Source organism: Dunckerocampus dactyliophorus, chromosome 18, assembly GCF_027744805.1.
Source record: "Dunckerocampus dactyliophorus isolate RoL2022-P2 chromosome 18, RoL_Ddac_1.1, whole genome shotgun sequence".
NCBI classification, from domain to species: Eukaryota; Metazoa; Chordata; class Actinopteri; order Syngnathiformes; family Syngnathidae; genus Dunckerocampus; species Dunckerocampus dactyliophorus.
This window is the reverse complement of record NC_072836.1, coordinates 18,598,519-18,624,094: the sequence shown is the minus strand read 5'-3', so window position 1 is coordinate 18,624,094 and position 25,576 is coordinate 18,598,519. Positions and strand designations below refer to the sequence as shown.

General features: G+C 42.6%; 2 protein-coding genes across 12 annotated transcripts in view; one reads left to right on the top strand and one right to left on the bottom strand.

Annotated features, from left to right (window-relative positions):
• Positions 1 to 1,282: 1,282 nt before the first annotated feature.
• On the top strand, positions 1,283 to 15,446 carry csf2rb (colony stimulating factor 2 receptor subunit beta). Of its 9 annotated transcripts, none has more exons than XM_054760791.1 (17): positions 1,283 to 1,460; positions 5,380 to 5,444; positions 5,548 to 5,723; positions 6,814 to 6,931; positions 7,007 to 7,182; positions 7,264 to 7,418; positions 7,488 to 7,632; positions 8,384 to 8,516; positions 8,633 to 8,787; positions 8,978 to 9,111; positions 9,617 to 9,800; positions 9,879 to 9,975; positions 11,205 to 11,271; positions 11,352 to 11,425; positions 11,554 to 11,716; positions 11,849 to 12,171; positions 13,429 to 15,446. In XM_054760791.1, exons 1-17 carry the CDS (start codon positions 1,389 to 1,391, stop codon positions 13,502 to 13,504), a joined length of 2,313 nt encoding a protein of 770 aa, XP_054616766.1. In that variant the 5' UTR covers positions 1,283 to 1,388; the 3' UTR covers positions 13,505 to 15,446. The 9 variants fall into 9 exon arrangements, with proteins under 9 accessions (XP_054616766.1, XP_054616765.1, XP_054616764.1 ...); XM_054760790.1 differs by having other exon boundaries at positions 8,621 to 8,787; positions 11,557 to 11,716; XM_054760789.1 differs by having other exon boundaries at positions 8,621 to 8,787.
• LOC129171784 (myosin-10) overlaps positions 14,554 to 25,576 on the bottom strand; it is a 54,082-nt gene continuing 43,059 nt past the window's right edge. For all 3 annotated transcript variants that reach the window (XM_054760786.1, XM_054760788.1, XM_054760787.1), the window contains 23 exons: positions 25,478 to 25,547; positions 25,240 to 25,400; positions 24,528 to 24,636; positions 24,281 to 24,412; positions 23,843 to 24,187; positions 23,618 to 23,741; positions 23,370 to 23,541; positions 21,850 to 22,062; positions 21,642 to 21,786; positions 21,349 to 21,555; positions 20,190 to 20,294; positions 19,961 to 20,113; positions 19,629 to 19,877; positions 19,329 to 19,541; positions 19,034 to 19,246; positions 18,796 to 18,957; positions 18,599 to 18,727; positions 18,428 to 18,516; positions 17,478 to 17,601; positions 17,186 to 17,394; positions 16,998 to 17,106; positions 16,675 to 16,847; positions 14,554 to 15,396 (listed from right to left, as the gene is read on the bottom strand). In XM_054760786.1, coding sequence (XP_054616761.1) covers positions 15,240 to 15,396; positions 16,675 to 16,847; positions 16,998 to 17,106; positions 17,186 to 17,394; positions 17,478 to 17,601; positions 18,428 to 18,516; positions 18,599 to 18,727; positions 18,796 to 18,957; positions 19,034 to 19,246; positions 19,329 to 19,541; positions 19,629 to 19,877; positions 19,961 to 20,113; positions 20,190 to 20,294; positions 21,349 to 21,555; positions 21,642 to 21,786; positions 21,850 to 22,062; positions 23,370 to 23,541; positions 23,618 to 23,741; positions 23,843 to 24,187; positions 24,281 to 24,412; positions 24,528 to 24,636; positions 25,240 to 25,400; positions 25,478 to 25,547 — 3,763 coding nt within the window. In that variant the 3' untranslated portion in view covers positions 14,554 to 15,239. The remainder of the gene's footprint in view (positions 15,397 to 16,674; positions 16,848 to 16,997; positions 17,107 to 17,185; positions 17,395 to 17,477; positions 17,602 to 18,427; positions 18,517 to 18,598; positions 18,728 to 18,795; positions 18,958 to 19,033; positions 19,247 to 19,328; positions 19,542 to 19,628; positions 19,878 to 19,960; positions 20,114 to 20,189; positions 20,295 to 21,348; positions 21,556 to 21,641; positions 21,787 to 21,849; positions 22,063 to 23,369; positions 23,542 to 23,617; positions 23,742 to 23,842; positions 24,188 to 24,280; positions 24,413 to 24,527; positions 24,637 to 25,239; positions 25,401 to 25,477; positions 25,548 to 25,576) is intronic.

Genomic DNA, 25,576 nt, shown 5'->3' with positions numbered 1-25,576 from the left:
ATGTCAAAAACCATTCATACTCCGTCTCTAAACATCAACATTCAGTGTCAGATTAGAATGATCTAGATTATGCTCTAGGTTGCCAGGAATGCAGTGGTGGAACGCTGTGATCGCCATGCTCCTCGCTGGCATCACCTTACCGTTGTTTTATATCATTTACTTCAACACTTCATTGGTTCTCTTTTCTCTAAATCACACTGGAAACAATAACAAGTCCGAATATTTCCATGAATATAATAACAGATCAAGAACAACAAAATCAAAACCTGAAAAAAATCAACAATAAAAAAACAAACAAACAAATGAGCACCCAGGTACAAGTCACATGGTCGTAGAGGAAAAACAGGAAGTCTTTTCAATATCGGACACATGATAGCAAAGCTACAAAGTACAACAGGAAATCGCTGAAGAAAAACAGTAAATAATCATTTATATGTCAAGCCCAACAGGATAATAATAAGACAACGTGTTTAAAATAAATAACGAGTTGCAAATGTATCAAAAAAACACACAGGTAAGAAGTCAGACCACACGTTGGTTTGATCATTGGGTTGATTGGTGAGAGTTCCCCATTGTTTCAGGAAGGAAGTTACTTTTCTTCTTAAAGCTCTCTCAAGAAAGAAACTCCGCTCTTTTCGTTTCCCCAGCCTGTCCGGTCCGAGGCTATCTAGTGTCCTGCATGTCATCGTGTTTATTTCTGTATGTTGCCCGTGACATTCAACAAGATGCTCTAAGATGTCATACATTATGTGAAATGTCAGGTAGCGCCTTCAGCAGTCATGTTGATGACCGCTGAAATGAAACCATACATTGCAGCAGGCATGAAAATGAAAATGACGGCGGACAGACAGTATGACACACGTACCAAAGTGAAATGAGGAAATGCTTATTATCAACATGACTCAGAATGAGAAGCTAAAGATGTTTGTTGTTTCTTGGCCGGAAGTCAGAGCTGGAGAGGAAGAAGAAGGAGAAAAAGGGCTGTTTTGAATGCAAAGTAGTGGCGATTATACTGTTGACTTCTCATGTGCAGAGCTTGATACTGTTTGCTCTTCTACATGTTCTTCTGATTGTCTTTGCCACTGTGCTACCAAGCTTAAGTTAACCATAAACACAAAAACAAGCCAACAGTATGTTGTAGGTATTGCTCATTCAGTGTTTGATGAATGATAAATACAATTCATTTATCTCAATCTGCTGAAGTCTTCTGGTGTTTGTTATGTTGAACCATTTAACAGTTAAGCTGGATCCCAATTCCACCCCTTATCTTAGCCCCGAGGTTTTGCGCATTCACGAGAATCAAGTGGTGTCCCAGTTCTCCTTAAATCAAAGGGTGGGGGGTGTACGGCCCTAGAAAGCAAGTGTGGTCAGGGACCAGACTTCAAACAATGGGGGTGGGATTAGTTTCCCCGGATAGAACACTCCCACTGACAAGACGAGACCGGAAGAAACATATAAATGTGAGTAATTGATCATACGTATTGATTTTCACAGTAATGTCACTCGTGTTTTATTCGATCCCATCCTACTCCACGTAAAATGTTCTCCATGTTTTTAATTGTTGGTTGTGGCTAGTTATAACTAGCCAGCTAGCACCGATATCTAATTTCACTGCAATCTGCTGCATTTCATAAGTGACTAATCAATGATTACATAGCCACCACATTAGCCTGTTAATTGTAAGTTGTATTTTAAGATCGCCCGCTAGCGAGGGAATCTACATCGCTAAACTCTACTGTACTGGGACGTTGGCGTTCTATATTACATATCTAATCACACAGTTCATTGTAGTGAAGTCTGTCTGCTGTGAATCATAGCCACCAATAATTATCATGGTGAGATACAGTATGTTTATTGTTTTTGGATGGTCAGGAAGTGAGCTAAATAAAAGATGTAAGCAACATGGCCCTATGTGGACAGCACACCACATTATCCAATTTTGTTCAACTTTTGGAATCTAACGTCACATCAATCATGCATATCATTTGCAGGAGATGCTGAGCCAACTGAAGTCAGCACACCACAACAGCACATTGCTACAACCGTCTTCTAAACAACAGCACATTGCTACAACCGTCTTCTAAACAACAGCACATTGCTACACCCGTCTTCTAAACAACAGCACATTGCTACAACCATCTTATAAACAACAGCACATTGCTACAACCGTCTTCTAAACAACAGCACATTGCTACAACCATCTTATAAACAACAGCACATTGCTACAACCGTCTTCTAAACAACAGCACATTGCTACAACCGTCTTCTAAACAACAGCACATTGCTACACCCGTCTTCTAAACAACAGCACATTGCTACAACCGTCTTCTAAACAACAGCACATTGCTACAACCGTCTTCTAAACAACAGCACATTGCTACACCCGTCTTCTAAACAACAGCACATTGCTACAACCATCTTATAAACAACAGCACATTGCTACAACCGTCTTCTAAACAACAGCACATTGCTACAACCATCTTATAAACAACAGCACATTGCTACAACCGTCTTCTAAACAACAGCACATTGCTACAACCGTCTTCTAAACAACAGCACATTGCTACACCCGTCTTCTAAACAACAGCACATTGCTACAACCGTCTTCTAAACAACAGCACATTGCTACAACCGTCTTCTACACAACAGCACATTGCTACAACCGTCTTCTAAACAACAGCACATTGCTACAACCGTCTTCTACACAACAATACATTGCTACAACCGTCTTCTAAACAACAGCACATTGCTACAACCGTCTTCTACACAACAGCACATTGCTACAACCGTCTTCTAAACAACAGCACATTGCTACAACCGTCTTCTAAACAACAGCACATTGCTACACCCGTCTTCTAAACAACAGCACATTGCTACAACCGTCTTCTAAACAACAGCACATTGCTACAACCGTCTTCTACACAACAGCACATTGCTACAACCGTCTTCTAAACAACAGCACATTGCTACAACCGTCTTCTACACAACAATACATTGCTACAACCGTCTTCTAAACAACAGCACATTGCTACAACCGTCTTCTACACAACAGCACATTGCTACAACCGTCTTCTAAACAACAGCACATTGCTACAACCGTCTTCTACACAACAATACATTGCTACAACCGTCTTCTAAACAACAGCACATTGCTACAACCGTCTTCTACACAACAGCACATTGCTACAACCGTCTTCTAAACAACAGCACATTGCTACAACCGTCTTCTAAACAACAGCACAATGCTACACCCGTCTTCTAAACAACAGCACATTGCTACAACCGTCTTCTAAACAACAGCACATTGCTACAACCGTCTTCTACACAACAGCACATTGCTACAACCGTCTTCTACACAACAGCACATTGCTACAACCGTCTTCTAAACAACAGCACATTGCTACAACCGTCTTCTACACAACAATACATTGCTACAACCGTCTTCTACACAACAGCACATTGCTACAACCGTCTTCTAAACAACAGCACAATGCTACACCCGTCTTCTAAACAACAGCACATTGCTACAACCGTCTTCTAAACAACAGCACATTGCTACAACCGTCTTCTAAACAACAGCACAATGCTACACCCGTCTTCTAAACAACAGCACATTGCTACAACCGTCTTCTAAACAACAGCACATTGCTACAACCGTCTTCTACACAACAGCACATTGCTACAACCGTCTTCTACACAACAGCACATTGCTACAACCGTCTTCTAAACAACAGCACATTGCTACAACCGTCTTCTAAACAACAGCACAATGCTACACCCGTCTTCTAAACAACAGCACATTGCTACAACCGTCTTCTAAACAACAGCACATTGCTACAACCGTCTTCTACACAACAGCACATTGCTACAACCGTCTTCTACACAACAGCACATTGCTACAACCGTCTTCTAAACAACAGCACATTGCTACAACCGTCTTCTACACAACAATACATTGCTACAACCGTCTTCTACACAACAGCACATTGCTACAACCGTCTTCTAAACAACAGCACAATGCTACACCCGTCTTCTAAACAACAGCACATTGCTACAACCGTCTTCTAAACAACAGCACATTGCTACAACCGTCTTCTAAACAACAGCACAATGCTACACCCGTCTTCTAAACAACAGCACATTGCTACAACCGTCTTCTAAACAACAGCACATTGCTACAACCGTCTTCTACACAACAGCACATTGCTACAACCGTCTTCTACACAACAGCACATTGCTACAACCGTCTTCTAAACAACAGCACATTGCTACAACCGTCTTCTACACAACAATACATTGCTACAACCGTCTTCTACACAACAGCACATTGCTACAACCGTCTTCTAAACAACAGCACAATGCTACACCCGTCTTCTAAACAACAGCACATTGCTACAACCGTCTTCTAAACAACAGCACATTGCTACAACCGTCTTCTACACAACAGCACATTGCTACAACCGTCTTCTACACAACAGCACATTGCTACAACCGTCTTCTAAACAACAGCACATTGCTACAACCGTCTTCTACACAACAATACATTGCTACAACCGTCTTCTAAACAACAGCACATTGCTACAACCGTCTTCTACATAACAGCACATTGCTACAACCGTCTTCAAAACAACAGCACATTGCTACAACCGTCTTCTACACAACAATACATTGCTACAACCGTCTTCTAAACAACAGCACATTGCTACAACCGTCTTCTAAACAACAGCACATTGCTACAACCGTAGCCTAGCCTCGTAGTGTCAACCAAAATTGGCTTATGCTGTTTTATTTTCATTTTGCACATTGAATCTCATTAGCGTGTGCAGATGTGCCTAATGAAGTGTCCAGTGAGCGTTGACGTGTACTGATGGAACGGAACTGTCATGGCTATCTCAAAGTATCCATCTGTTTTTGTGTTCAGCTGACATGACAAAATGTATCCCGTAGGGAGAAATACACTAACATCCAACTGGTTGGAGTTATTGCATGTGTGCTAGAATAGCTGATTAAGCAGTTAATAGACGTGAACCGAGGATGACAAGAGGAAACTGACAGAGAAACTCCCTCAAGTTCTTTTTAAAAAAAAAAAAGAAGAAGGAAGTAAAATGGCAAGACGGACTGACAGGAAGCATTGATAATGTGAGGTAAGTACACATTACCTTCATTAACAATCCTTTTGTTACATTGTGTACGAGATCCAAAGTGCCATATTGATGGCTATCATGAAGCAACTTGTCATTTTAATACTACATAGAGTACATCCTTTAAAACACCTATTTGGGTGAGTTTCACATATTCAGTCATGCCTCACTAGTCGTAGTTTAGTCTGGTATTTGAATGCTGGCGTAATCATCCCAAAGGAATCGTTTTGTTTAACAGGACATAACACGTGTGCAAGCAGATGTGGTGAAAAAACAAAATGTGCAGAGAAACCCAAAGGAGAAGTAAGGGCTGGTCATGTGGTCACGACCCTTTTCTTCATTATTTCTTGTAAATCAACTTGGTTACTTTCTGTCTTCCCTCTGATCAGCAGACTTCTTTTCTCAGGATTCAGAACACACACTTTATTGAGACCAACTCCGAAACAAGAGGGGTGCTGTCCTGCCTTCCCCCAGGAATGATGCCTCTTTACTGGGTCATGATCATCTGGATGCTCCCTCGTTTGGCTTTCCTGTCTAATCCAGACCGATGTACCCTTCATGACACCCACGGCTCCCATGATGGTAAGCAGTGTGCTCTTACTAGGAGATGTTAGAAGAAAACCAGATGGACACTCACAGTTTTAGTACTCATCCTCATATTTGTATATTTTTACACCTTTCAAGTCTTATTTATCTCCTATTAACAGTTAAACTTATTGTTCATCATGTTTGAGAATGTAAAAATGTTCATTTAAATGTGGTGTCTTATAGTTTTATACAGTATATTTTATACACAATCAATCCATATTTTATTATTAGTTATTAGTGTCAACATTTCAGCGTCTTCTCTTACATTTTGTCTTTTTGCTCTATTTTTCCCCATTTTTGCTGGGTTTTTTGGTTTATTTTTATTTCTAGTGTTTACATTTTCAATTAAATGTGAATTTGAATAAAAATGAAAATGTTTCCAGTGATCTATGGAATTGATTTTAAATAGATATCAAAAACGTTTTATAATTTATGTTGTATATTTTATATTGAATATAAATTCATACATTTTATTAACCTTTACTTACATTAAAAAAGTTGTGGAATGTATATTTATGTAATATAAAAAAATATATACAGTATATATATGTGTGTGTGTATATATATATATATATATATATATATATATAAATTATTATAAATAAATAATTTATGTTTTATATATATGACATGTTTAATATATATAACGACAATATATTATATATGTATACATATACTGTATATATATACTGTACATATATATGTATATATAATGTAAATGTGTATATATATATATATATATATAATGTAAATGTAATTAAAAGCACAATGCTAAAATTGTAATAACTTATCATCACGTAGTGGTAGTAAGCTTAAGTTATCTAAGGCAGTTATCTTTTCTCTAATAAAAGTACATCAATGTTATTGTTATTTGCCAAGAAAATGCAGTTGCTATTATTTATTATAATTACAGTGATCTATTAATAATATTTTTATTTGCTTCCTACTAAAATCTGTCTGCTCCTCTATTGCTCCTCTGTTTGTATGTTCGTAGGTTAATGTAAAAATACAAGAAGAAAAACAATAAATTCCATTAAGAAATAACTAAGCAAACTACAGTAGCGCATGTGTGTTTCCCATGCAGTGTTGATGCAGTCATTGCAGTGTCATAACGACTATGAATCGTACGTCCACTGCAAATGGAGGGAGGGCCAACACATACGTGCACCCCTGCAGCTCTGGTTCCAGACACAAGATAGCAGGTAAAGACAGGTCAATGGTCAGGAGACGGGTGGTGTAAGAATGAGTCACTGTGTGGTGCATGCATGTCCTTGCAGGGAGCGATGCGAGTTGAACGCCACTCAAGTCCAAAATGAAAACGGGCACAGAACTGTCCAGTGCAGATATGAAACTCGTTCATTTTCGATTGGCATCGAACACACGGTCTTCTTTCACGAGGACGACATATTGTGTTCATCTGTCCCACGCAAACCCTTGAGGCTTTCTCACCACTGTGAGTTTACATCACATATCATACCATGAAATATCAACTGGAAGAAGATACCGTCCGATGTTGTGGTCGTGTGTTGTACAGTGAGAGCACGCACACCTGTGGATCTGTCCACACATGACACGGGTGATGGACATGTGTTGCTCAAATGGTCCAATCCTTATCCAGCACATTCCTCCTTGAACCGAAGCCTCATGTACCAACTCAGCTACAAGGCAGACAGACAAGCTACATGGACTGTAAGCAACACTCGTGTTACAGCTCTTACATCGGACCACTGTTCTGGTTGTTTGTCTTTGTGTCTGCAGATTATGAATGTGACACGCACTGACGTCAAACTGGAGACAAGGATCCTGCTTCCAGGGCGCAGGTTTGAGGCCCGGGTGAGGGGTCGGGCCAGTGTGGGCCAGTGGAGTCATTGGAGCCCTGTGGTGACATGGAGTATGAAAGAAGGTATATATACATTTCTATCTGATTGGTCTACATGTCTCTATGGAATTAACTGCAGTCTCCTAGAATTACTGGCGTGGTCTACAAAAGCAAGTGTGTTACACTGGTCATACTGTCATTTACAATCCAGCTGAGCAGTCTTATTCTTAGGGCTACTACAACATTGGTTCTGTTGTCTTCATAAATATACTTGATTTTCAAAATAACTCTCTACAACAGGGGTGCTCACACTTCTTCAGCCTGGGAGCTACTTTTACAACGACTACGTCCCAAAGATCTATCTATAAAGATCTACAGTGTACATCCGTGCATGTAAACACTGTGGAACACATACACAACAATGGACAGGCTGTCAGCTGACTGAGGTCATATAACATCTACAAAGCGACATATGTGATGTGGGCAACACATGCGATCGACCCACACCACCTCGCAGGTGACATAATGGACAACCCTGCAGCAAAATGATTGCCTGCTTCCTTACTGTATGGAGCTTAGGAAAAGAAACTCCCTCGCTGTAGTTACAGCAGTTCATTCTTACGGAAAGTGCCCAACTTACCCCACTGAATATTTACAAAATGCTAAGTTTATGGAACTTCACAGGAATTGGTCAGGCCCTTTGCAACTCTAAATGTTGGTAATACATTCCCAATATTTGAACCAGTCCTTATCTTGCGTCTGCACATTTCTTGCCAGGGAGCACTCAAAAATGTCGTTGCTGCTGTTGATGTAAGCGCCCTCTCTCTGGTCTCAGACAGCAGGCAGTTTCCCAGCTTGCATTGTGTGCTCGATGGCGAGAAGGTGGTGACGTGCAGCTGGGAGGTGAGCAGAGAGCTGGATCACTTCATTACCTACCAGCTGGCCTGTCAACACAACCACACTGCACGGTGAGTTAAGTGTGTGTGTGTAAAACAAACATGTTGCCGACAATGTCACCTATAGTGGAAAGCGACCACACTATCCTCTATATGTCTCACCCACCTCTTGTAAGTCCTGCCTCCAGGTCCGATAGATGCTGTGTGAAGCCCACGGTTACCTTTGACGCCAGTAGGCCGCTGGTGCGATACAGCTGCTCGCTGGCTGTCTCTAACCCCGCACATCTGCTGCTGGAGTTGCGACCAACACGCAATGCCAAGATGTTCAAGGCAAACACAAACAGTTGAGTGCACTGTCATTTATTAAATCAGAGGTGGGGGTACACCCATCAGAACAATGCTGATGTGATTCAGTCTCCCCCTAGTGTTGAATGACACAACTGCAACCTTGACTCAAGTAGAAATGAAGGTCATTTTGAGATGCTACACAGTTATGTGCTTATTTAGAATATCTGCATGTTTCTTATACGCAGTTCAACCCAGGCCACCGCAGCAGGTGAAGGTGAGGGAGAAAGACCACAACTGGGTTGTAGAATGGGCCAAACCAAGCACAGCCTCAAAAATACGACTGTATTATCAAGTGTGGTATTACAGCAGGCAGGATCAGGTAAGAAACAATAAAGCCTGATATTGGTCATTTAGAGTTAGATAGACTATCAAGCACTCTCATCAATGTCTTTTATGGACTTCCATGCTGTATTGCCTGCTTTTAGACCTTAAGTGAATTCAGAACTGAAGTTTACTCAGCATATATGTGATATAAACCTGAGTGTTTTACTTAGAAACATAAAATGTATGTTTAGTAGGCTGTTGGTTTTAACTGCAGCTTGCCAATAAGTGTTTTACTGGACTGGAAAGTCTGTTAATTTTCCTCATTTGAAAGGAAAATGTGGCATGAGCATTGTGCCCATATCAAATGTAGGACAACTTATCAGTGACAAGGAGGAAATATCAGGACAACTTTACTTTGAATTATTTCAACACATGCTCCACATGCTGGTCACACACGACCGTGGGATGGCAACCAGGAGTCACAAATGTAAAATAATAATAATAATAATAAATAATATAATAGTCAATTCATCTACAAAAAAATGTTTTATTTTTTGCAGGATTCTTCTATCCTGCTGAACATCTCAGAGGGTTCCACATCAGTGACCATATTGGGTTCGTCTTTGAGCCCATCCCAGCACCACCAGGTCCAAGTCAGGTCTCTAGTCATCCCTGGAGAGGGTTCGCGTTATGAAGGAAGCCCCTCAGAATGGACCGAGCCAGTCGACTGGACCTCACACGCAGGTACTGTAAAGTGAAGTTTGCCATTCTTCAGTGATTTATTTGCATTTTTCCAGAATACTGATAAGTGTTTGATGACAGCCACCTGGCCCCTCACCACCATCATCTATTCCACCATCAGTCTGATTGTGGTATCAGTCTTCTGTGTACTCTACATCACGATTCCACAGTGTCACAGGTACTTTATTTACACACTCTATTAAAACATAGTCAGTAAACCCTTCACATGTCAGCAGCCCTATTAGTACATCTATTCCGCAGACAATGTTATGGAATTTATCGAATTAGCGTGTAAGTCGTGTGTAAGTCGCTCCGGAGTATAAGTCAAATCTGTCAAAAAAAATGTATCATGAAGTGGGGGGAGGAGGGGGAACGCAAGTAGCATGTAGCGGTTGTGATCAAGCTACAGTATCATCAGAGCCAGCTTTTTTTTTTTTTTTGTGGCGTTTTTATCATGGCGCCGCTCCTAACGACATTAAATTCACAAGAGAAGAAGAGGAAGCCAGAGGGAGGGGGCAATGTTCACACCAACCAGGAGACAAACTAAAGTCAATGGCTACAATAACAACCTACCTGTTTCATAAATGTTCTCAAAGAAGACACTTTTAATAGGTGACATGACGCCTGGACGCATCCCCATGTGTAGATATACGTATCAGACAGCCGTATTTTAACACCAAAACTTCATTTTTGTATTTACAATGACTAAAATAGACTGAAAATCATATGCTAGCCATAATTAGTGTCCTGATTAAACACTGCTGTGTAAAATACCACATTTCTCAATCCACACTTATCAATCGTTATAGTTGCACATTACTTACAGGCACAGTTGCCAAGGTAGACACATATTTGAAAGTATTCCGAACATCAATTTGTGTGCTTAACTATTGCTAATTAACATAATTATTGCAGCCACTAGGCGTTGCCAAAAAAACAATCACCACCCCACTCTAACTAAAAAGCAGCACATTGCTGTCTAGATTTTGATAAATGTCGCACCTGACTTTTAGGCACAAGACCAGCCAAACTATGAAAAAAGGTGACGTCTACTTACACCGCCAACATGGAAAAGTAGTGCACAACTCTTCTTCAGAATGTCACAGTGCACGTTGGAATTCATGTTTCGCTCTATGAACCACAGCACTCAAGCACTCATGCAGCACTCCTGTGTTGTTATGTTATGGAGCTATGGAGACAATGGCTGTGTGTTGAATCATTGTCGGTGGATACTGCAATACAAGCTGTACACAGACAAGTATATCCAAGTTTACTTTCTATAGCATTGTCACTTAAGAGAGTATATTGGACTAGAATTGTTCAAATGTGATGGGTGGATTGACTTTTGTGATATCTGCTATATTAATTATGAAATGAACCGCTTTGTTTTATTGTGATGTCCTGTAGCAAAATGACTGTTTGGGGGAGCTCGATTCCTTCTCCTGGCAAAAGCAAAGCCCTGTCAGAAATCAAGGTGAGAAGATTAACTGGATTATCACGGTGGTTCAAGAATATTTTCTAATGTTAGACATACTGTATATTTGTGTCATCCAGTGTGCCACCAATGGAGCCCTGATAGAGAGCACTTACATCTGCAAAGTGCAGCACTTGGACCGCTTGTCGACATGGTAATATTAACACTAAAAATGATATTTGACCATTTTAAGTGCTCACAATGCTCACTCAAAGACACTGCAGAGTGCGTGAATTCATTAGTGAGATCACTGGGGGGAAAAACAAAGCCTTCCTCTCCCAGCAGCTCCTCAAGTTCCTCGCTTAGGCCAACTGAGGATGCTGAAAATAAAGATTTGGAGCAGGACCGACAGGAATGCAAGTGTAATAGCCTGCCCCCCCCTGCTCAGGGGGTTAATGGCTCTGACCTTCCAGTGCACTTCAGTGGCCCATATATCCTCTGTCAGGTCAGCTAGTCACACGTAACCATTTGTCAGCTATGCAAGTACATAAATCAACATGACATTAACATGAAATGTTATCACATTTGCTGAGATGATATAAAAAAAATGACACTCTGATATTTTTTGGTCTGTCAGTCAACGGAGTCCAAGTGCATGTGTGACGGGACAACAGAGAAAGAACAAACACCATCAGGTGGTCCTGATTCTTCATCCTCAGTGTTCTTCACCCAATATGGAGATGGTTACCTGTGCCTCCCCCCTCCCAGTGTCTCCATGTCTACACAGGCTCTGGTGACGCACTGCGATGCCAACACAAAGACACAAAAGCGTGAGCAGGACCAACAGTGCGCAGATAACGCAGCGTGGCCTGATAAGCTAGTCGACATTCAGCCTGACAGCAGTGACACACCTCCATCATACAGCTCAGGACCCTCCTGGCCCACCATCAGGGCCTCTGGGTACTGTATCCTGCCCTCAGCATCTTAAGAGCAGCACTGGAAGATTATTTATTTTGGTTGTTGGCTGGTTGTAACATGAGAGGGGCAAATTATAAGAAAGAGCTCCCTGAAAGAGAGTGCCTTGCAATGACAAAAACAACCATGCTAATGGAATACCCCTTTGTCAGTCACAAGTGAGCACAGTCAGTTGTCAAATCATTATTTGACCATTAGTCTGTCCCTTCACTTTGGACCTAACTCCACCCCTTACCATTTTTACCGAAAATCAACATCTCGAAAAAGTAACCTTTTCTGCCTTTTTTGGGTCCTGCCGGGGCCCCCGATGAGGGTGTGGGGGGTTTCCACCACAAACCAGAGCAGAAAAGGGCAGTTGAAAAAAAATGCGAAAAAAAAAGACGAAATGTTAACTACTAACCCCTTACCATTTTTGACGAAAATCAACATCTCGAAAAAGTGGCCTTTTCTGCCCTTTTTAGATCCTTCCGAGACCCCGATGGGGGTGTGGGGGGTTTCCACCTCATGCCAGAGCAGAAAAGTGCAGTTGAAAAATGCTGAAAAAAATAAAGACGAAATGGTAACCCATTACCATTTTTATCGAAAATCAACACCTCAAAAAAGTGGCCTTTTCTGCCTTTTTTGGGTCCTGCCGGGACCCCCGATGAGGGTGTGGGGGGTTTCCACCACATTCCAGAGCAGAAACAAGGTTGGCTTTAATACTCTCTGTACTAGCTGACACTGTTACACCATTTTTCAGTGCCTTGCCGTTGATACAGAATAGCAACAGCCAGGATTTGGGGTTGGGACGAAGTCAACCCGGCTATTTTCCAGCATTGTAGGTGGCAGACATTTACTTCTTTACCGTTTCTTAGTCTGCAGTTGTTGGTGAACAAAAGCAGAATATCCTTCATGAAAGGTCCTTGAAGATTTTAACTTAATACCGACTGCAGTTTATTGCATATTATGCCCCCAAGGCAAAGGTATTGCTGAGTTACGGTGCAATGCCCAACAAATTAAACAATTAGTCCTTTGCAGTCCCAGTGTGGGAGTCCATATCATAAATGTGTTACTTGCCCTGGAGCCATACACAGTCAACCCTGTTTTACCACAGGGAGGCGCTGTTGACCTGCTAGATTTTTTTTGTTTCTTTTTTACAACAGAAGAGCGCAGGAGCACATCAGCAGCACTTACATGTTTATCACTTTTTAATGATATATGATGGTTAATGCTTGATATTAACAATTGTCTTTATAACCACAGTGAGCAAATTAGAAGGCAAATCCATGTTGTCTTCCTCCACGGCAACAGTGGAATGTTGCTCAAAAAGAGTGAGTGAAAACTACATGGCAACTGAGGATGCAAATACACAAAGTTCCAGTTTGTGAAGTCCGCAACACACAGGAACCGAAGGCACATGCAAGTAGCACAAAGGTGATCGTTGGAAAGGAGCTGACTCACCACAAACGGCATATCCGACGACCAGACAAACACAAGGCAGAAAACTGGGAGCTACACAGGCTGAGTACCCAACAAGACACGAGATGTGAGGAAACACAAGCGGCAAGTCACTGCACACATAAGCACAAACCGATCTATAACTAACAACTGTTATTGTATGAAATTCGTTGTCATTTAAAACACAAGAAAATAAGTCGTTTTATTCACATGAAATGCGATTATCAGCACTAAGGTTCTTCACTTTTTTGGTACTTTCTGCCTTAGTTCCGGTTTTCCTTGCCTTTATTTGTTTCACTTTCTGTTTCGTTCTGCTCCGTTTTCAGTGGTCTTTATTTTATGTTTATGTGTAACTGGTGCTGCTAATTTGAGTTTATTGTATTTAACAGAGCAGGTAGCTTCTCAGTTTGATGGGTCTGTTTTTTCGTAAAATTCCCCGTTTGCTGCTCTGCAAATTATGACAAAGGCTCTTACCTCAACTTCGATAGCTCCTTCTGGCTCTTGGGGTCAATTAAGACCATGTCTGCTCGTGACACATGTAATCAAAAGTGGTTTAAAAGAACAGACTGTACAAATAAATGTCTATATTTGTCACAACTGCAAGTTAAACTTTGTAACTAAATAAAAATGGCGCTTGATGAATAAGATGGCTGGCGTTCAGGCTGTCAATCACGGCTGTCTCGAGGAAATGCGCACATCCGTCACACGTGCACGTCACAAAAGTGACCTTGGAGAAGGAAAGGATTTAAAAGGGATGCTATAGTGGTTGCTCTACACTACAGCACGCTTTTCCAAAGACTGCTTTTCTAACAGGGGCCACCAACGCTCCCCACGACGACATCAGGGCGCCCGCGAGCCTGGTTTTCAGTACATATATGAGAAATAAACGAGAACGAAACACATTCTAAAATACAAAATGCACATGGACAACATTTTCTTTGAAGTTTTAATAGAAAACGTGAGTTGTGGATGCCATCATTTTGTTAATGTTCTGGTAAAACAAGCACATTCAGGTTGTTTGGTTTGAAATAAGCTATGAAAATAAATGTTACAAAAATGAGTAGCTCTCGGCCATTTTCATTTCGTAAAAGTACAGAGCTCTAGCAAGAAAATAGGCTGGAGACCCCTGGTCTACGCAGACAAGATACATCACCCGCACAGCATCGAAGCAAACAAAACCAGCTCATAACTAAATATTACATACAGTAAGTAACTTTACGTATATTTTATTAAAATACACCTTGACAAAATGATGTACTGTATATATGGGGCAGTGCATGTGGCATAAACGTGCTTGAAGGGAGTCAAAGAAGGCACAAAAGAAGATGAAAGCGCGATAACTGCAATACGCTGAAGGCAGACATGTTTGCACGAGTTATTTCATACACAAGCAAGGCAGTCAACTAAAATAACTTATCACTAAGGTATGCACTGGGACTGAGGGATGAGATGAACGTAGTCTCTAGCAAACCAGCAAACCAGTAAGGCAATGCTTTTTGGGAAAACGAAGGTTGGGATTGTGAGCGCTGGTGTCTTTAAGGAACATGCTTCCATGTGACTGCATGTTGCATTTGTGAAGATATAGTGAAAGTTAAGGCCTTTTCTTCCCCCCTCATTTATTCCTGCTGAGGAGGCGGCGGGGTCTCATTGGCGTTGTTGTCCGTGACCTTGTTTTCCAGCTCGTCATCGGACAGGAGGTCCAAGGACGTTCCCTCAACCTGCAGCTGACGTCTACCCGAGCGACTGGAGGAAAAGCTGATGGGGCCGCCGCGCCTACAACAGGAAGAGGGGCATAACGTTAAGATTAAGAAAGCCATTACCAACTAAACCTACACAGACCAAACTAACTACCCATAGTACCTTTGGACTTACCAACCTTCAAAGCTAATTACCTTCAGTATTTAATGACCTACTGTACCTACTAGGGATGAGCCGGAGTTACGGATAATGCAGTTTTGCTCGTCATTATCCGTAGTCGTGATGAAAGATCCTCATTAAGTATTCACTCTTCACGCTCTGTGATTGGCAAATCACACACAGCGACCGCCGCTCCTGAGACAGGCTGTGCAGGCTGGAGCCACGGAGGAGTTGATCGATGCCTCGGTGTGGCGTTTCCCACTGCCTTGGCTTTATTATCTATTTGGGTTTGTATCTAAAGCTACTTGGTAAACTTGTTTCTTAAAGTACACGGTGTGCAGGCTTGTGTCGCGTCAGTCGCTTATGCAACTCAGTTGGGGTAGCATGACCACTGATTCCATGAAGTCATCATAAAACAGGCATGCTACCTACAATAGAAGAATTTTGTTCATTTTCAGTTGGCAGTACAGCAACCTGCATTGACTGGCTACTGCTGCACAAGCGCTGCATCCAACAGTCGGCCTGTATGGCTATCATACCACATCATATACATAAGCGTGGTCAAATATCACACCCCTCTCAATACGTTTCGTAACATACGTGGTGCATTTCACAAGACAGCTGTGTCCGACTCGTGCGTCAGTCACCTACGTGTTTTTTTTTCCGTCTGCTTGCTTATAATTTGGCTGGTGGTATAAAGTCAGTTGGAAAAATGAGCTTATAGTACTGAACACGGTGCTTTTGAGAAAACTACAGGCTGACAGATTACTTCCCTCTTTGCCATCAGTGGACGTTTGCAGGAATCACCAACTCCACACAGGTCATTCAAAAATGAATTAAATAAAGTCTTGCAGGTGACTTGCACACATACACAGTACACACAAAGCTGCATAATAAACAATAAATATAGCAATTTCTGACCAATCCATGTCAACTTCAGACTGTTGTAATGTGAGCCACGCCCACTCAGAGTACAGATACACATCCGGATAATTTAGCTGGGTGAACAGATACAGATACAGATAGTGGTGTACTTGCTCATCCCTAGTACCTACAGTGCTTACCTGCCTGCCTATAGTACTGGAGTACTGTATAGTACAATACTATATAGTACCACTACATATTGGCCATACCTACACCTTCTCATTGATAGCATATAAGACAGTGGTGAATTAGAGTTTATTGCAAGAGTACCGGAGGCGGTTCTTCAGTGTGTGGACCTCCCGGCTGAGACCCTCGCTGGCCTCTGTGGCGTCATCCAGCTCTCTCTGCAGCTTCCTGCGTGATGCATTGGCCCTCGTGGATTCCTCTTCTGCCTCCTCCAGCTGGCGCTTTAGCTGCTTCATACGCGAGTTTGCCTTTTCCACCTTCACACACAAACAGGCAACGTTCTAAGAAATACAAAAACTGTACAAGGGCCAGAATTTCGTATGCACAGCGTACGCTGGCGCCTCGACACGGGAGCATAAAGTGTGATGGCCACGATAAACTACTAAGCAAAATCCCAGGAAGCATACTTGTTCTTTAAACTGGTCCGCATGGCGGCGTTCATCTTCCACCTGCATACAGATCTCTTTCAGCTTCTTCTCAGTCCTTCGAACAAGCTTGTTGGCTGCAGCTCGCTCCCTTCAGAGAACAACCGACAAAGGTTAAAAGAACGTACATGAGTAGGATTTGAATTGCTAGTGCCGTTTCTATTGCTTACTTGGCCTCCTGCTCTAGCTGTTCTTCCAGTTGCGCTATCTTGGCCTCCAGGGCGGTGATGGAGGCCTTGAAGCGGCTTTTCACCGAGCCTTCCAGCTCTCCCAGCTTGGCCCGCAGCTCCTTGTTTTGGCGCTCCAACTGCTGCCGGGCGTTTTCGCTCTTCTGGCCTGTGCTGCGCTCCGCACTCAGCTCTGTGGTCAGCGTGTCCACCTGCGGACGCGCAAGAAGAGACCAGTGAGGGCTGGTGCATGTGCACCTGTGGACAAAACTGAAGGAACAACACGCCGTCACACCTGCATGGTGCTCTTTCTGAAGCGGTCGTTGAGAAGCTCCATGTTCCCCTGTTCTTCTTCCAGCTCCTCCTCCAGCTGAGCAATACGAGCCTCCAGCCTCCTCTTCTCGTCCATAAGAGCAGACCTGCAACACAAGTAGCGTGATGGCTGTCAGGAGCAGGTTAACTACGGTGATATCCACGTATATCACAAGACACACACCTCTTAATCGATAGGTGAGTTGATCAATTGAGCATTAGTTCCCTGTCAATCTATCCTGCGCATTTCAGGGGCTTTTAAAATGCTATTGTACCCCGGTGGGGCACTGTAGGACGTTTATTTTAAGAAAATACTCAAATGTGAAGTTGTGTATAGGGACCAAAAATCTGATCCAGCCCCCTCCTCAACAAGCTGTATGGAGGCACGCCCCCCTCAACTGGTTATCAGCAAACTAAAGAAGAATTGGATGTTGGATGTAATTGGATGAATATTGTAGAATGTGGCATCGAACTGTGTTTCGTTCATAAAACAGCTGCTCTTGAAGTCATGCGAGCAGAAGAGTCTTGCCCGAAAACCCCCAAAAAATCCTCCCATTGCTGCCTTATTTCCTTTCCTTAGGAAGCCCTACGAAAGATGCCCAATTCTTGCATCTGAGAAAAACACTTTCCGGCTGCTGTTTTCAAGAAAAAGCGCCAAATGGCACCCCAGGCGGAGGGGTGGTCTACAGAAGAAACGGTCCTTCCCTCCTGACTCCCTTGGTTTGCTGGAAGATGTTTCACCTCTCCTTCGGGTCCATGTGCAAATGCTGTGATCCAGCTCCCCAGATATAACATGCACTGAAAACACTTTTACGCACAGCTTTTGTTCAAATCATTTTAGAATTTGTAGATAAACACGTCCAACTTGTTTTGTGCGTTATATGCATGTAGTGCACACATGTACGAGTAGTAGTAAGTCAGCAAGTAACCAACTTTCCAGATGTGCTGTTAGAAATTTCATCTTGGAGCTCATCTCGTTCTTGCTCGGCGTGGCGTCGACCCCTCTCTGATGCCGCCAGGTCCTGCAGAAAGTCACCAAAAATGTTCGGAATATCTTCAGCTGATGCTACACCGAGGTGTGATATGGTGACGACAGTCCCCTACCTCGTGTAGCTGCACAATCTCAGCCTCGAGGCTCTTAAGTTTCTTCTCGTTTTCCTTGGACAGGGCGAAAATATCATCTCTGGAAGCCCTGGCGTCTTCCAGTTCCCTCTGGTAGTCCTTCATTTGGGCCTGAAGAAGAAACGTAAGTGAGATGGTCGGCATGGTGCATGAAGTCCTCATCTGAGTCGCACATGGACCTGTAACTTGCGCAGCTGTTTGATGGCTTCATCTCGAGCCTTGCTGGCTCCTTCTATCTGACCCTCCACGTCCTTCAAATCCATTTCCAGTTTCTTCTTAGCAGCGACGGCCAAACCTTTCTGCTTCCTCTCATCCTCCAGCTCAGCCTCCATCTCTCGCACCTGAGGGGAGGAGCCAAATCAATACCATGCGCCAAAGTGAAATGTTAGGCTGCGATTCTCAAGAGGGATGTAGCACCTGCTTAATCAGCGCTCTCTTCTTCTCATCGTTCTGGTCATCACGGCCCTGAAGGTCTCGCTCGTACTGGGCTTTCATGGCCTGCATGTTGACCTCCAGACGCAGCTTGGCGTCCTCCGTGGCCTGCAGCTCATCCTCGAGCTCCTCAAGCTGAGTCTTCATCTCCTCCAGCTGCTGCTCCAGAGTGCGCTTGGACTTCTCCAGCTCGTGAACCTTCAGCCCACAGCAGAGCAGAAGACGTCACCACGGTACTGTCAGGGAAACAACCAGGCTTTACCGATCTTATGAGGCTCACATTCTTGCCCACGTCGTCCTTGGAGTTCATCAGATCTTCCATTTCGGCACGGAGCTGCTTGTTGACCCTCTCCAGCTCCTCTTTGGCCTCCAGAGCCTCATCCAGTGCTCTGGTCATGGACAGAGCTTTGGTCTCCTTCTCTCTAGCCTCAGCTTCAGCCCGGTCACGCTCCTCCGCATAGCGAGCTGAGATGCTCTTCTCCTCAGCCAGCATCTACAGAGAAGAATATTCCATTGTCAAAATAGGAACAGTGTACCTGTGACTTGTGGATCCAAAATATTTTCCCAGTAAGCATCTCACCTGGTCAAACTTCTTCTGTTTCTTCTCCAGGTTGGACACAATCTGCCTCTGGTGGTCCAAGTCAACAGTCAGATCATCCAGCTCCTGCTGAAGACGAGTCTTTGTCTTCTCCATCTTCTCAAACGCTATGGTCTTCTCCTCCAGGCGCTGGCCTGACAACTCCATGTCCTTCTGCAGCTTCTTCTTCGCCTCCTCCAGGCAATCTATGGTCCCTACGTCATCCTCTAACTTCTTCTTGCTCTCTGAGAGCTACATACAGAAAAAGGGAAGCCTGACGCAAACAGAGAATCGCTGGAGAGACATCTGCGCATAAGAGTGGCCGTCTGACCTACCTGAGCTTGCAAGGTCAGCAACTGTTTGTCCAGATTTTTGCGAGCCACCTCGTCCTCCTCTTGCTGCTCCTGGAGGGCGTTCTTCTCCTCCTCTAGCTGCCGCATGCGGCTGCTGAGGTTCAGTTTCTGGCGAGTCTCCTCCTGGAGAAGCTCCTGCATGAAAATATTTAGTTAGCTAAACACCAAGAGGTCACTGGCAGGATTCCTACTGACGGGTGACGTAGAGAACCTGAGTGTCTTGGAGTTGACTTTCCAGTCCAGAAACGTCTTTTGTCATCTTGATACCTTTCCTCTCCGCGTCTTCCAGCATGGCAGAGACATTGTCCAACTCAGTCTGTACGGGGACACAGTCAGCGTAAGTCAACTAGAGTGTTTACCATCCATTCATTTGTCTCCTTACCCTCGCTCACATTAACGGGACTGTTTTTACAACACTTACATGATATAAGTACAGAATAGAGTACAAAAGTACTTTTTTTAGCCTTGCTCAGGGGCACCAAAAATTGAAATCTACGCAAGATGAAGTTATTAGGTCAAATGCTTCCACGTACAACTTATGTGCAAATGCATTTTACCTGCTTCAAGTGTTTCAACAGGTCACATTTTCTCTTTGTGTTTGCAGATTATTTTGCTTATTTCGGCAAGTATATCTCAGATTTTAGTATATGCGGGTCCATATCAATAAATTTGAAAATGATTATTAATACAAGTTATTCGATTGCAGGAGTTCAATTCAGACAAAGAGGCCAATTAAAGGCTCAAGAAGGTATTGGATTTCATTTGTCAGTAGTTTACAATATTGAACTTTTGCCAATTTTTCTAATTTGATGAGATGCTGATTTTTTGTATTAGTTACTGCATTTTTAAAATGTGTTATTATGATAATATTGTATTATTGTATTATGAGCTATAATCATCTAATAGTACACATATATATGTGTGTAAATATCTAATATTTAATTTCATAGAACCTCTGAAATAAATGAACTTTTCAAAGCTTTATTGAGATGCGCCTGTATTACTTAAGACAGGCGTTCCAAATTGGAGCTGGGGGCGATTTGCATGGGTTTGTTTTTTATTGGCCTGCGGCACAAAACACAAATTAAATTAAACAAAAAAATTGTAAAAACAGAGCAAAAAGGCACAATATATCCTGAATGGAAAAAGCAGAAAGGCTGATACTAATAACACAATTTTTGTCTTAACATACTGTATATGTAACATTGTCTTGGATTTTTTTCAAAATAAAATATATAAATATAAAAATATCAAAGTGACAGCCCTGACTTAAGATAACAAAACTGGTCCAGTGCCAGGCTTGGTAAGAAAACGATGTTGTTGGTCAATAAGTATTTTGACCTCTGACACAGAAAGTGAATGTACATCACCTGCAGTTTATGAGTACGCTCAGCCAGCTCCCCCTTGGTCCGCTCCCCCTCAGTCACTCTGGCCGTGACTTCCTGCAGCTGAGCCTCCAGTTTCTTCCTCTTGTGTTCGGACTCTGTCTTTGCCTGCTGAAGGTTCTTGACTTCACCGACCAGTTCCTTGTTGGCACTGTCCTGGCTCTGCTTGGTCTTCTCCAGATTGGCTTTGAACTAGGCACAGGAGCACAACATCGAACACAGCAGCCAACACGTCTTTGGAGACATGTGTGATATGTATTCTCCAAAAGGTGCCTCACCCTCTTGGCCTGTTCCAGCTGCTCAGACAGCTCTTCTAAAGCGGTGCTGTGCCTCTGCCGCATCTCCTGGATCTGAGCCTCGTGGTTTTTAGTCTCCTCCTCAATGGCCTTCTTCAGTTCTGCAACTTCCTGCTCTCGCTTGGTTCTGGAAAGGACAGAAAAGTCTAAACCTTCCTGATTCCTGTATGTCAGTTGCAGTAAGTGATACCTCAGCTCCTGTTGGGCAGCAGTTGTATCGAGAGTGTCCTCCAGTTCGGTCTTCAGCGCCTCCAGCTCTTCACTCAGATCCCTTTTGAGCTTCTCAGCCTTGTTCCTGGCCTGTTTCTCTGACTCCATGTCCTCCTGCAGCTCGGACAGTTGGGCCTGCATCTCCCGCACTTGTTTCAGAGCATTGTTCTTCTGGCTGATCTCATCTTCCCCCCTGCCAATCATCAAGCACAGAAACTTGTGATTAGTAGTACCATAGTAATACCCATTTAATGAGATTACAAGTTAAATGTTTTACTTTTACAGGGTGAACAATGATGTTCACCAGCAATGGAAAGGCATTTTTGCACATCCTGAATATTTTCTGGTGCAATCGGTTATGCAATCAATATTCTTTGGAATGGAATAATAAATTGGATAAATAATGATTTATTTCTCAACATGAAGCCTATTTAATTTCTCAGGGAATTCAATCGACCTCAACTGGACTGTTCAGGCTGTTGACTGGTTTGAAAAAGGAGTGAGGGGGAGGTCTGCGACGCCACCTTTCTCTCCTTCAATGCTGTCCTTTCATCTCTTCCTAAAAGATTCAATCATTTAGCCTCTAAGACATAAACAAGGTACAGCTACCATGACCATCATTACACCTGAATGGTATGCTAACAAAGGTGACACCACCCAAATGCCCATCGTTGGCGTTCAGAGGCCCCACTCCATGGACATGCAGTCACTCAGCTATTCACTTTTATTTTTTTCTTGAGACACCCTGTATTCTACTGGAACATGAAAATCATAAATAATACAATTACTGTTATTATTATTATTATTATTATTATTAATAACGATAATCAAAAAAGGCTGTAGCTATTGTACCTTTTTGTCACTAAAGTAGTTACGTTAGTCTGCTGTCTGACCACTGGGTGGCAGCAGTGGCAAACTACTGCTGCAAGAAAGGCCCGACATTCTTTTAATGTGACAAACTTGCGTCAAAACCCCCCTGACTCATTTTCCCAAGGTGATGATAGTGACAAAATCCACTTCAATAGTCAAGATTGGTGAGTACACACAACTGCTTAGATGCTTCTGTATCCTGTAACACTTGAGTTTTAGTTAAAAGCATTTTCTGACCAAAAGTCTTTAAAGTCTTTACCCTGAATACTTAACATTGGCACATTTGGTACCAGACGTATTAATACCAGACTGATTACATGCCCACCCAATAACCAACAGCTCAAACACATTCCAACACAGTGAGAATGGGTGAATAAATACACTTTGTTGTGTCGACCAGATTAGAAGCCTGGCCTGTATGCTGTCAGTCCAATAAAATGCAGCATATAAAGGAGCAGGTGAGACTACATCTTGCAACAATGCTAACTGTGATGACCGCACCACTTATGTCATTCCCATCATGCTGCAAACTCTCAGTGCCTCACTATTAAACCCCCCCTTTAGCTCCTACTCACTTATATAATATTTGGTTGGCAAAGTAGCGGAGACTAGTTTTGTTCGATCATCTACCTCGCCTGAAGCAATTGCTGCTCCTCTTCTTTCTTGACCACTTGAACTTTTAACTCCTCTATCTGGGCCTGGAGCTCCGTGATCTGGTCCTGGAAGTCGGATGTCTCTCCATCCAGCTTCCTCTTAGCCTTCTCGAGCTCCTGACGGGTCTTCTCCTCCTTCTTCAGCCTCTCTGGATTAGAAGATAGAGGTGTTAGAGGTGTCGCCCTCATTGGATTTCAGTGTGGTTCACATGGGAAAAGTGTTACCCTCCAAGTCGGTCATCATGATCTCTTGCTTGTTCTTGACCTTTCCCAGGTTCTTGGACTTCTCTTCCTCCTCAGCGAGCATCAGGGTCATCTCATTGATTCGATCATCCATCAGTTTCTTCTCCTAAAGACAGCAGGAAGAGACGGCTTAGTCTCCACTCCCCGCTCTGTACCTTGTTAGGGAACCTAAAATCATTTGAACTTGAACTTTCAGCACTTTCTTACCTTTGCAGATTTAGAGTTCTGGTCCTCGAGTAGCAAAATATCCTCCTCATATTTCTTCATTTTGGCCTCAGCTGTCACTTTCTCAAGCTGCAGCTTCTGCCTCGCAGCCTCCTCCTCATCCAGCTGTTCCTCCAGGTCCTGGATGTGAGACTGCATCTTCTTCTTCTCATTCACCATTCCCTGGGCCCGCTCCTCTTCCTCCTCCAGCCTAGACTCCAAGTCGTGAAGGATCTCCTCCAGCTCCTGCTTTTTGGTCGCAAGGCGAGCTCTCATCTCCTCAGCCTCTGCAAACAGCTCAGTCTCTGCCTGCAGCTGCTCTGCTAGGATGCTTTTCTCCTCCGCTAACTGTGCAGAAGCAACATGAATTGAGCTTTGCAAGAATTCAAGAAAGAACGAACACATTCCTAAAATTTTGCGTCAACACTTCGAAGCCCTAACCTGCTGGTGTTTTCGCTCCATCTCCACCAGCTGTCCCTCCACCTTTGTTTGCTTTTCCTTCACCTTGACCAGCTCCTCATCTTTAGCCTGCATCTCCTCCTCTTGTCTGGTCACCTGCAGCAGGGGCTTCACCTGTATTTGGGGATGAACAGCCAGTCGTCATATTATTGGAAGAATCCATGTCATATTGGATATCAGTGTTTCAATGATTGTATAGATTCCACCATCCTGACCGACAAGCACACACCTTGGTGAAGAGTCTCCACCACTGCCAGTGACGCAGCTTCAAGTACGCAGCACAGTTTCTTTGGAGAACCTTCAGTGCACTTAGCTGCTGCTGCTTCTTGGCAAAGGCTCTGAAGCAACACGAGAGAAAAAGTGAAACTTGAATTATATATACTTATATATATATACTTATATATACAGTATATATATACACACATACATACATACATATATATACACACACACATACATATATATACACACACATATATATATATATATATATACACACACACAGGTATATATACATACTGTAATTAATTTCTAATTAATTCATTAACTATGTTTTATTTTATTTTTTCATATTCATTTTTTTTAAACTATTTTATGTTATATGTTTTATATGTTATATTTAAATGTTTTCACATTTATTTTAATGTTTTTAACTTAAATATTTTTCTATTTGTTTAATTTTAATTAGTTTCATTACTTACATTTTTATTCTAATTAATTTCACTGATTTGAATTTGTATTTTATTTTAAATTATTTTATTACAATTATTTGTATTCATTTTTTTTATCCTGCCCAGTATCTTGGGTAAGCAGGATGGCCTTATGTGCTGCACAGATTTGCTTAAAAAAAACAAACAAGAAATTACAAGACATAAAATTTTAAGAAACTATAAATAATGGACCTTTATACTAATCGTTAAGACAGCGACTGGATTTCATACTTGCGTGCCAGATAGCCGCGACAAACTGCCTGGAAGTAAATAATGATGTCAGTGATCTTCAGGTCCCTCTCTTCCTCCAAGTGGGCCAGCACTCCGGCTCTGAAGAAGATTTTACTCTGGCCGATACGGAAAAGGTTGTTGTCAAGCTCCAGGGCTTGAATCTGCCAAAGGGAGAACAATTTCATACAATCACAAAGGAATGTCCAGCTACTGAAGTGCAGATTTTCTAATTGCTAACCATTCTCTCGCAGGCCTGCTTGCCATCCATGAAGCCCTTGGGGATGGCGTTCGGAGTGAGGATTTCATACCTACACACAGAGGAAGACCTGAATTTATC

Bases quoted from the DNA above. Each gene is read 5' to 3' on its own strand.
- csf2rb (XM_054760789.1), top strand. From the start codon at position 1,389: ATGGGGGTGGGATTAGTTTCCCCGGATAGAACACTCCCACTGACAAGA. The intron at 9,801-9,878 runs GTACTGTAAAGT...GTTTGATGACAG, and splicing joins CGACTGGACCTCACACGCAG to CCACCTGGCCCCTCACCACC. The intron at 12,172-13,428 runs GTACTGTATCCT...TTATAACCACAG, and splicing joins CCCACCATCAGGGCCTCTGG to TGAGCAAATTAGAAGGCAAA.